Source organism: Babylonia areolata, chromosome 27 (genome assembly GCF_041734735.1).
Source record: "Babylonia areolata isolate BAREFJ2019XMU chromosome 27, ASM4173473v1, whole genome shotgun sequence".
NCBI lineage: Eukaryota > Metazoa > Mollusca > Gastropoda > Neogastropoda > Buccinidae > Babylonia > Babylonia areolata.
In genome coordinates, this window is record NC_134902.1 from 32,327,225 (window position 1) to 32,339,766 (window position 12,542).

A 12,542-nucleotide genomic window follows, 5' to 3' on the forward strand; every position below is an offset into this window, starting at 1 on the left:
AAAATGTATGTACAGTAGGAGTAATGAGTAAAACGCACTGTGAAACTGATAATAGTGAATGCCCCCCCCCCCCCCCGCCCCCCTCCGCCCCCCAAACCCCCTCTCTCTCTCAAATAAACATTAACAGCACTCGCTATCACCATTACTCATAATCCCATTCCCAACGCCTCTTACCCAATTCCCCCATCACTATCCGCCCCCTTCCCTCCCCCCCCCCCCCGTGCCCCCCCCCCCACCCCCCACCCCCCCCCCACACACACGCACACGCACATACGTGCTTTTAAAATTTAATACAAGTATGAACCCGGAGAAATGAAACATACACACGTCAACTGAAAAGACATACACGTACAAGAAACGACAGCGAGTTGGCAGGTTCCCCCAACAGTACACTGTACAGCATCGGCGGTTTCAATTCCCCAATTTTTTTTTTTTTTTAAATAGGAAATAGTTTCAGTTTTATTTTCTCAAGGAGGCGTCACTACGTTCAGACAATTCCAAATACGCTACACCACATCTGCTTGGCAGATGTCTGACATGCAAAATAACCCAACGCGCTTGGAAAAAAGGAAAATAATAATAAAGCCGCACGAACAAATCTGTATGCTTACGCTCACCATACAACCCGTTACAGCACTTACGAATATGATCGATGCCTTAAAGCCGACATGGTCCTTGAGTCTTACACAGCATGCAGATATTTGTCACAAGAATGATTTGTTTCCAGACGTATGTTCAGATGGACTTGTTGTCATAATTATCGCGGCGCCATTTTGCCTGGTGAGGGGAGGTGATTCTTGCCAACAAACTGTTCATTCAGAGCCGACGATCCAACATAATTATTTCCCCTTATTCGTCCGAGATTTAAGTCTGTGATTCCCATCAGACTGAGTAAAATCAATTTTTACTAATCAAAATAAAGATGCGTCAATGGGCATCACCAATCCCACCTCATCGCATGCGTGCACACACACACACACACACACCAATGAACACCCACACCCCTACAAAACACACACACACAAACACACACAATTTGTTCAGCACAGTGTGTGTATGTGTGTGTGTGTGTGTGTGTTGCAGGGGTGTTGGTGTAGGTACAGGAGAGGGGAATTTCAGGGGATGTGGGTAAAACTGCCTGCGTGTTTGTGAATGTAACTATATTTTGGTAGCAGAGTAGTTTGTTTGGTAACTTGAGATTTAAAATCTGAGAAAACAGCAACTTGAGAAAGAACAGCAGGAAATCCTCGTTCACTCTTTTTTTTCTTTTTTTTTTCCTTTTTTTAACATATTCCAGGTTTTGATCAGTTCATGGATAAACTCATTTATTTCTCTTTAGGGAAAAAAGTGAAAGAAATTACAATGCAGCTGCCTTGGTGAAGTGGTTAAAGTCACAAGATGACAGTCCCCCTTTGACTGGTTTGAACCCAACAAAGCCGCTCCAAATAACAATGAACAAATGTTTTATTGAGGGTAAACTGGATAAGCTGAAAGCTTCTTTACACCATGCCCTCACTCACACACAAACACACACATGCACAAAAGAAGAAGAAAAAAAAATCAGTATGGACACTGTAGACAGTAACAACAACAACAACAAAAGTTAAACACAAAACATAAAAAATAACATGGAATAGAACTCACACACACACACACACACACACACACACATACGCACCAGCTTACGCATGCATGCATACATGGGCTAATATATACGAAAACTTCTGAGCTCTTTTTCCTGTTCACATTGTCAGAGAGCAAACGAAAAATGTTATTGTGTAGAAGCTCTCACTAGAAGCTAAAACAAAACATGGCATACAAAAATTGTTTATAATTAGATATGTTTGGTACTCTTTTTTGAATGACACTAAGGTAGATTTATTTTTTAGATAGTTGGGAATTTCATTCCATAGCTTACCACCAGAATACATGATAGATGGCATGAATACATTCATTGAGCAACATCACTGAAAGATTGGCAGAAAAAAAAAAGATTTAAAGACAAAAACCAAAGCTTTTTAGCTTCTGCACAGAAATATAGGTAGGAAACTGCAAAGAATCTTGTGTCTGAACAGCTCAGTTTTGATTTCCTTTTCATTTACAGTATACAGAATGCTGTATCATCCAAAATGAGAGAAATTTACTTTTGGTGTATGTCTGCCAAATGTTAATTTGCATGAAAGGTTTCATGGAGGATCACTGTTGGGACAGGAAAATAAAAGTGTGTAGGTCAGTCCGGCTCCGCGACTAAACTATCATTGTCGTTAGTAGGGGGCTTAGTAGGTGGTGTCCTAAGTATGTTGACAGACACCACTGAACACCACTGAACACCACCGAAGTGACTCAGCAGCAGTGCAGGGTCTCCTCTGGTGTGTGGCCTCCTGGCGACCTAACATCGATGGTTCCCTGCGAACTGCCGACGCTGGAACTATGACGGACAAACCCGGGTGTGGCCGTGTTTGGGGGAATCTAAATGAGCGGCGTGGGAGTAATGCCACTGAAATGGTGCAGATGATGGGGCAGCAAAAAAAAAAAAAAAAAAAAAAAAAGTGTGTAGACGTGTAGGTGGTGTCAGTATCCACCTGTGGACTTACAAATCTATCTACAAGTCAGTGGTCTCCACCTCAGCTGAGGTATTCTGTCAAGTCTTTCTCCACACCCAAGCAATAATTATTGTCAGTGTCTGGCTTGCTTTTTTCTTTTAAATAAGATATTTATCTTCATTTGTTGCTGAAATATTCTACTCATGTGACGTGCCTGGGGCATTATTGTATCTTAATGAAAGGCACAATAGAAATAAACTATAAACAATGTCATCATTATCAACAGTGTAAGCGGTATGCCACTGAGAAAGTTTGGAAAAAAAATATTGGACGGCATGTACAGCACATCGGAGTATCATAAATTTATGGTGATCCTGGTCAGTTCTGTGTAAATGTTCTCTATGTTAACATTCCATACATGAAGCACCCATAGTAATTGTTATGAGTCACCATGTTAGTGTTGCGTAGAGGTTGGACTTCTGATCTAGTGTTGACAGTCTGAGGCCCTGTTTCCCCACTTTGTTGTGTCCTTGGGAAAGGCACTTTACCCCAATGTCCTTAGGAAAGGCGCTTTACCCCAATGTCCTTAGGAAAGGCACTTTACCCCAATGTCCTTAGGAAAGGCGCTTTACCCCCAATGTCCTTGGAAAAGGCACTTTACCCCAATGTCCTTGGGAAAGGCACTTTACCCCAATGTCCTTGGGAAAGGCGCTTTACCCCAATGTCCTTAGGAAAGGCACTTTACCCCAATGTCCTTGGGAAAGGTGCTTTACCCCAATGTCCTTAGGAAAGGCACTTTACCCCCAATGTCCTTAGGAAAGGCACTTTACCCCAATGTCCTTAGGAAAGGCACTTTACCCCAATGTCCTTGGGAAAGGCGCTTTACCCCAATGTCCTTAGGAAAGGCACTTTACCCCAATGTCCTTAGGAAAGGCACTTTACCCCAATGTCCTTGGGAAAGGCATTTTACCCCAATGTTGCCCACTCTACCCAGGTGTGAATGGGTACCTCACAACCTGACATCAGTTGGGAAAGGTTAAAACAGCGGAATGTAAAGACTGAACCCACCATCTTACGCTGAGTCCTAGACACAGTGGATATGGATTCACTGTTCCAATGGCCCCAAAAAGCTATGGGACCTAACCCATAGTTTTTGGTAAGTATTCTCAGAATGTACATTTCATTATTATGTGTTGAATTATGAATGAGTTGGGTTTATTGTATGGTGTTGTGCTGTGTTTTTGACTCACTTGTGTAAACAAAGTGAGTCTATGTTTTAACCCGGTGTTCGGTTGTGTGTGTGTGTGTGTGTGTGTGTCTGTGTGTCCATGGTAAACTTTAACATTGTCATTTTCTCTGCAAATACTTCGTCAGTTGACACCAAATTAGGCATAAAAATAGGAAAAATTCAGTTCTTTCCAGTCATCTTGTTTAAAACAATATTGCACCTCTGGGAAGGGCACAAAAAATAAAAAATGAAGCCTAATTATATGCAAACAGCATTTACTGTTATATTTTTTGTATTCTCTAAACTTGGCACTTTGATCAGATATTCTAACACAACAACAAGAGCAGTCATTAATATCCTTTTTTGTTCAAACAGGAACTTTTTTTGCTAAGCATGGAAGTTTTATTTATTTTGCAAACGTTTTGGCGCAGACAGTAAAAGAAGGGAAATTACTCTGTAATAATGCTAGGGGACTTAATTTGCCACAAGTGAGTCTTGAAGGCCTTGCCTCTCTTGTTTTGTATTGTAATGATAAAGACGACAGGCTATACTTGACGTTATTTGTAACAATGCAGATACACTCATCCACTGAAGCAGAAGTAGAATGCAAAGAGACCTGTAATTGTTAGGGTGAGATTGAGAGGATGTGTATAGTTGACAGTATTTATTACAAATGTTGTTAAGATTGAGAGGATGTGTATAGTTGACAGTATTTATTACAAATGTTGTTAAGATTGAGAGGATGTGTATAGTTGACAGTATTTATTACAAATGTTGTTTAGATTGAAAGGATGTGTACAATTGACAGTATTTGTTACAAATGATATGTTGTTTATGTTGTAATCTGTTTATGTTGTACCTATGTGCTTTATGCCTCTATCAGTGTGTGATTATGTGTGGGTGTGGATGTGGGTGGGTGGATCAGTGTGGATAGTGGGTGCGTGAATATAATGAAAGTCATGTACATAATTACGTTTTAAGGTAGATTTAGAGTGGAGTATAGTCTGCCTGCTTTGACACCTTGAAATTAAGGTACTGGAGAGAAGACATCTTTCAACAGGTCATTCTCAACTGACAAGATCCTACCGATGTTACTTATAAAGTGCAGCTCTAATGACTGTGATGAAACACAATTCAAACTGGATGCACATATAGAGGGAAGGTTTCTGGAATCTCTGAGTATCGGTCAAATACAGCACATGTTTCAGTATATGTCGATGTTTTGCACACACAGGTACACACAGACAGACACACAGACAAAGACACAGACACACACACTAGTGTGCACACATACACTCCCTCTTGCATCACATCAAAAACATTTTCTTTACATTTCATAAAAACCTTGTTTGACAATATATCAAGGCACACTTGGTTAATTTCTAATCATATTCTTCAAAAGCTTGATACTGACGAACAGTATTATATAATACATCAGTTACATCCAGCTTTAAATGCCCAGGTAAGTAAGTTCTTATCGCATAGTACTACAAATACATATTCAAAATAATTCCAGCTTCCAATTGACTGTCTGGTCAACTTTCAGCTTTCATTTCACATAATAATAACCCTTCAAATCAAACATCCAAAACTGAATTGTGACAGACTGGGATCAACGTTATCAATGTCATATACTTTTGACTCTTGTGTGCATACACAAAATAAATTATGATAATAATTTAAGTAAAAGGTAAATGAGCAAGACCAATACTAAAAACAGTTTATTAAATACACTTTTGAAAACTTGTGCATATGATCATATATGCAATTAAACATAAACATTTTGAAATATACTTTGAAAAATTGTGAATATGATTAATAAAGCAATTATATACAAAACTTTTGGCATTCTACAATTTGAATCTTAATACTTCAATCTCTCTTGAGCAGACTGATAGAGGCATTGAAAAAAAAAAAATCTTTCTTCTTCTCGTCCACTACGCTCACCCCTCTTTGTTGTTCTTGTTCAGAAGGTAACTAAAGGGCAATAACCATTCACACAAAGCAGGACTTTTCTTTCTTGAACACTGCTCCTGTTCTGTAACAAAATATTTATCAAGAATTGCAAGAAATTCTCTACGATCCTTTTGATATAAGACTACAACTTTGCAGTTGGGCCAACAGCAAAGTGAGAGCTGTATGATCAATGGTTTCTCCACTGCAATGGGAAGTCATTTACAGTTGACGAGTTGTGTCTTTGGTGAAGGACTATGACTCTCAAACACGATTGCGTTGGCCCTGTGTGCTACAGCCTTGGGGGGGCTGTTTGCTGGCCTTTAGGGACTATCTCAACGCCAACTGTCCAAATGCCTTCTTGGCCAATAGAGTGGGGATATATAACTTGAGCAAGGCACTCTCCACTACAAACAAATTCTAGCCTAGATAGTCAGGACAGCAGTTGCCTCCTCCTCTACTGTTCTGAAGGTGGTGGTTGGACATGATTATCAGACAGGTTCTCAAGGCCTGACTAAGCGCGTTGGGTTACCCTGCTGGTCAGGCATCTGCTTGGCAAATGTGGTGTAGCGTATATGGATTTGTCCGAACGCAGTGACGCCTCCTTGAGCTACTGAAACTGAAACTGATCAGACAGGGTGCACGTCTCCCTGCCCTGTTATGATCAAGCTCTCTATCATCAAAATATTTTGGGGACGGCAAATGAATTAAAATTATGTCCACTTTGTTATGAAATGCCATTTTCTAACGATTAAAAAAAAAAAAAAATTGAGAGGGATGAAAGGTATGCGTTGGGGGCAAAGACAAAAAAAAACCCAACAAAAAACAAAAAAACCTCTGTAAATAAATTAACACCAATAAATTGTCCATTCCTTATGCAAAGGAGTACACATCAGTATCATTAAGGTTATAGGTCCCATAGTCTTGATCAGGGCAGTGAAATCATATCCAGTGGAGTGATAGCCTAGAGGTAACGCGTCCGCCTAGGAAGCGAGAGAATCTGAGCGCGCTGGTTCGAATCACGGCTCAGCCGCCGATATTTTCTCCCCCTCCACTAGACCTTGAGTGGTGGTCTGGACGCTAGTCATTCGGATGAGACGATAAACCGAGGTCCCGTGTGCAGCATGCACTTAGCGCACGTAAAGAACCCACGGCAACAAAAGGGTTGTTCCTGGCAAAATTCTGTAGAAAAATCCACATCGATAGGAAAAACAAATAAAACTGCATGCAGGAAAAAATAACAAAAAATGGGTGGCGCTGTAGTGTAGCGACGCGCTCTCCCTGGGGAGAGCAGCCTGAATTTCACACAGAGAAATCTGTTGTGATAAAAAGAAATACAAATACAAACAAATACTATGTCTAGGGCTCGGCATAGGAAGGCGGGAACCAATCCTTTCCTTCTACCATTTTAACCTTCTTCAATCAAAGCCAGGTACTCGTTCATAGCTGGATGGAAACAGGAAAGTCAGAGTAAAGTGCCTGTCCCAAGGACACAACTCTATGCCAAAATATAGCCTCAAACCCCAGTCACTGGTGAACACCGGATCGGAAGACCAACGCCTTAACTGACACTTTGACAGCACGTCTTCAGTATTGCAATTCAGTATAAATCACAACAGAAAGCAAATCAAAACAGGCAAGCATTTCTCACATTTTCATTGTATTTCTTTGTGTGTGTGTGTGTGTGTGTGTGTGTGCGCGCGCGCGCAATTGTCAACAACACTGTAATAAGAAGAAAAATTAACTTCAAATGCAATCATATAATCTTCAACACAATTATCAATACAAAACAAGTACAACATACAAATGATGAAAACATGTTCGCTTTAAATTTAATTCATTATTTATACTGAATAATTATCAATCAATCACAGGTCTTGGCAAGACAAAACAAAACAAGGCAATAAAACTGAAAGTTCTTTTCTGGTCCAAGACTCATGTTTTGTTTGTTCTATTATCATTAGTAGTAGTAGTTGTAGAGTGCATGAAGGCATACATGCATGTTTGTATATATGAGAGAGAGAGAGAGAAAGAGGGGGAGGGGGGGTGAGTTTACTCACTTACATGGACCAACCTGCATGTTTTGATGAATATTTTTTTATTGAAACTGTTGTAATGCAAAGCGCTTAGAGCAAAATCATTTGATGAGGCGCTATACAAATCAAGTTATTATTATCATGGACACGTGGCGCGCATGCCAGACCATCGGCTGCCCAAAAGGCTCTTCTATGGCGAGCTGCAACAAGGGAAGAGATCACACGGAGGTCAGAAGAAGCGCTTCAGAGATACTCTGAAAGTCTCTCTTAAAGCGTTTGATATCAACCCTGACTCCTGGGAGGAATCTGCAGTGGACCGTGACAAATGGCGCGCTGCTGTGCACAAAGGCGCCAAGTTGTGCGAGGCCAACAGGACTGCAGCAGCTGTTCAGAAGAGGCAGGCCAGAAAGTCATGGGCAAACAAGCTCCCTGACAATGATATGCCTGTGTTTGTCTGCCCCAACTGTCAGCAAACATTTCGTGCGCAGATTGGACTATTCAGCCATCTGCGCATTCACAGAGAGATTCATGAGCATCCTCCCCCCCACCACCATCCCCCCATCCCCCAGCTGGATGACAACGATGGTCATCATCGATCTCGATGGACACACCACCATTATTATCATCATCATCATCAATGTTATTGGCCTTTCAATATACCATCCAATACAAAACTATTTCAATGCAGAAAAACAGGTGAGGTGGAAGCAGGAGAGGAGAGTGCGGGGGGAAGGGGGTTGGGAGGGAGGGGGATAAGAAATGAAAGACTACAGACTTTTCTTTCAATTCAAAAAGTAACAGTAATACATCATTGTGCATCCACGATCCTTCTATAAAAAGAACACGCTGTACAGTAAAACTGACATTACACATCCATTTACATGTTGATTGCACATTATATATTATTACAATATCAAATAGGGCATAGCACAGTCAACAAAAGGATTAATAAAAAAAAAAAAAGAAAGGAAAAAAAAAGAAGAAAACCAACAAACTGACACTTTTGAATAAGGAAACACGACCCTAACTCACATAACATAATCAAGTTTCTCCTCATCATCATTTCAAAAAAACAATTAACTCACTCAGTACGGCCAGTCCTCTCTTCTCCTCTACACAGACCCCTCGGATGTCCAGTGGGTGTCTGAATGACCCAACCTTTAGCTTCTGTCATCAGAATTATGGTATTCTTTGTCAACATTCACGTCTTCAGTATAAAAGCCTTCCGCTTGCAATACTTTGATGATGGTAATTGGGGTGAAACACTGTTAACGTCTCTTTTGCCGTTCGTATGGAAAGAGTTAAGCTGACACGAAATCAAGGCACATCAAGTAGTCTTCTTTCTTCTTCTCCTCCTCTGCATTAATGGGCTGAAACTATCATGTTCACTTGTATGGAAGTCTGGGCTTTTATATGTACAACCATTTTTACCCCACCATTTATAGGTAGCCATTCTCCATTTTCAGGGTGCATCAAGAAATATCATCCATGACAGCAACATCAACAACTGAACCATCACAATCAGACTGCGATGGTCCCATGAATTCTGACAATCAAATTTCTGACTGTGTGTGTGGGTGGAGGGGGGAAGGGTGTGTGTGAATAAGCACTTGAGCTTGACAACTCAATATCATTGGTATTTGCAAAAAACGTTCACAAAGACAAGATTATTATGTGCTCAATTTTTGTGGTGTTGTTTCCTGTAACCGTGCACTTACCTGGTGAACCAAAAATTATCGCAAATTGGTTCTGCTAACAATTCAATCCCCTTTCCAGACCAACCAACAAAACTGATTTGATACAGTGCCAATACTGATATTTTTCTGTTTACAATTCATCTCCTCAAGTAACCTCTAATGCAGCTGATTGAAGCGATAAACCACTTTAAATAAGCTTTAAATTCATGACTTTGCTGCACTGATCTTGATTCTATTTACAAAAAAAAGCCATCTTCTTTAGAGTTTTCTCATTATGAGCCAGAAATGTATGACTAATGTGCTTGTTCAAATTACAAAGAATTTCTAATTTTTGTTTTCACTTCCACACTTTCAGCCAAAACTTCAGTCAAAATGTCCAATCCACAATACATTGCATAAAAATGCTGTGTCATGAAATATAAAAATATGACAAAACAAGGCAAAACCACTTTATTACGTATGGAAACTCATCAAATTTGTCTTTGTGCTATACATGAAATTGCCTTTGCGCTTGAGATTAAAATGAACAAATATACGCATTTTTTTTTCCCAGCAACTCTGACAATCACACTGTAAGCACCACTTTTAATATTGCAAGATGATTAAATACAGAAAGAAAACACAACTATTTAACATCCCTCACTTTCTGATTGCTTTGTTTGTTTTTCTTCTTCACATTTTTCCCATCCATGTCTCAGCTATCATACTCCCTAATTTCCATCAGTCCCATCCATGTCTCAGCTATCACACTCCCTAATTTCCACCAGTCCCATCCATGTCTCAGCTATCATACTCCCTAATTTCCATCAGTCCCATCCATGTCTCAGATATCACACTCCATTTCCCTCAAGTCCCATCCATGTCTCAGCTATCAAACTCCCTAATTTCCATCAGTCCCATCCATGTCTCACCAATCATTCTCCCTAATTTCCATCAGTCCCATTCATGTCTCAGCTATCAAACTCCCTAATTTCCATCAGTCCCATCCATGTCTCAGCTATCACACTCCTTAATTTCCATCAGTCCCATCCATGTCTCAGCTATCATACTCCCTAATTTCCATCAGTCCCATCCATGTCTCACCAATCATTCTCCCTAATTTCCATCAGTCCCATCCATGTCTCACCAATCATACTCCCTAATTTCCATCAGTCCCATTCATGTCTCAGCTATCATACTCCCTAATTTTCCTAATTTTCATCAGTTCCATCCATGTCTCAGCTATCACACTCCCTAATTTCCATCAGTCCCATCCATGTCTCAGCTATCATACTCCCTAATTTCCATCAGTCCCATCCATGTCTCAGCTATCATACTCCCTAATTTTCATCATGTCGCATGCTTCAGCCAGCCAGTTACTTTATCAGACAGCTAATGACAGAATGATTAACTGATTCAGTCCACTGTCTTTTATCGCTGTATCATCATCTCACACTGTGGCCTTCTTTCTATTTTTATATGACATAATTCTCATACACACTCAGACACACAAACACACACACTCACACAAACATGCATATGCACATCCACACACACACACACACATGCACGCACGCACGCACGCACACACACACACACACACACACACACCTCAAACACTTTCTGTCCATAACAGCAAGGAAAACATAACCATCCCACAAAAAAATCTGATCTGCTCTAAACACTAAACTGTTGTCCGATTTACCCAAACTTCCACACTCAAACAATAATTTAAAATGCCTGTTAACACACCTGCCATACATAAGATCCACCACTCCCACCCCCTCTCTTCAAGCAACACAGTTTTTTTGTTTTTTTTATCCTTGTCCAATCTGCCAATATCAAACACTCCCACCTTCCTCTTCAAGCAACACAAGAGTTTTTATCCTTGTCCAAACTACCAATATCAAACACTCCCATCCCTCCTCTTCAAGCAACACAGGGGTTTTTATCCTTGTCCAAACTACCAATATCAAACACTCACATCCTTCTCTTCAAGCGACACGGGTTTTTATCCTTGTCCAAACTGCCAATATCAAACACTCCCACCTTCCTCTTCAAGCAACACATGGGTTTTTATCCTTGTCCAAACTACCAATATCAAACACTCACATCCTCCTCTTCAAGCGACAAAAGAGTTTTTATCCTTGTCCAAAACTACCAATATCAAACACTCCCTCCCCCCCCCCCCCCCTCTTCAAGCGACACAAGAGTTTTTATCCTTGCCCAAACTACCAATATAAAACACTCCCACCTTCCTCTTCAAGCGACAAAAGAGTTTTTATCCTTGTCCAAAACTACCAATATCAAACACTCCCTCCCACCCACACCCCCTCTTCAAGCAACACAGGGGTTTTTATCTTTGTCCAAAACTACCAATATCAAACACTCCCACCTCCTCTTCAAGCAACACAGGGGTTTTTATCCTTGTCCAAACTACCAATATCAAACACTCCCACCTTCCTCTTCAAGCAACACAGGGGTTTTTATCCTTGTCCAAACTACCAATATCAAACACTCCCTCCCTCCTCTTCAAGCAACACAGGGGTTTTTATCCTTGTCCAAACTACCAATATCAAACACTCCCACCTTCCTCTTCAAGCAACAAAAGAGTTTTTATCCTTGTCCAAACTACCAATATCAAACACTCCCACCTTCCTCTTCAAGCGACAAAATAGTTTTTATCCTTGTCCAAAACTACCAATATCAAACACTCCCACCTTCCTCTTCAAGCGACAAAATAGTTTTTATCCTTGTCCAAAACTACCAATATCAAACACTCCCTCCCACCCCCACCCCCCTTCAAGCAACACAGGGGTTTTTATCCTTGTCCAAAACTACCAATATCAAACACTCCCACCTTCCTCTTCAAGCAACAAAAGAGTTTTTATCCTTGTCCAAACTACCAATATCAAACACTCCCTCCCTCCTCTTCAAGCAACACAGGGGTTTTTATCCTTGTCCAATCTGCCAGTATCAAACACTCACATCCTTCTCTTCAAGCGACACGGGTTTTTATCCTTGTCCAATACTACCAATATCAAACACTCCCACCTCCTCTTCAAGCAACACAGGGTTTTTTATCCTTGTCCAAACTACCAATATC

At 40.6% G+C, this 12,542-nt stretch overlaps 1 protein-coding gene and 1 long non-coding RNA gene across 2 annotated transcripts in view; both read right to left on the minus strand.

The window, feature by feature from the left end:
* Positions 1 to 776, minus strand: part of LOC143301283 (dnaJ homolog subfamily C member 5-like) — a 17,297-nt gene extending 16,521 nt beyond the window's left edge. The window contains exon 1 of the mRNA XM_076615466.1: positions 642 to 776. Within this exon, the coding sequence (XP_076471581.1) occupies positions 642 to 670 (29 nt within the window). The 5' untranslated portion in view covers positions 671 to 776. The remainder of the gene's footprint in view (positions 1 to 641) is intronic.
* Positions 777 to 7,383: 6,607 nt separating this feature from the next.
* LOC143301026 (uncharacterized) lies at positions 7,384 to 12,540 on the minus strand. The gene is made up of 2 exons (XR_013057726.1): positions 11,810 to 12,540; positions 7,384 to 11,733 (listed from the first exon to the last, which is right to left on the minus strand). It is a non-coding gene; the product is annotated as an uncharacterized LOC143301026 (long non-coding RNA).
* Positions 12,541 to 12,542: the final 2 nt, after the last annotated feature.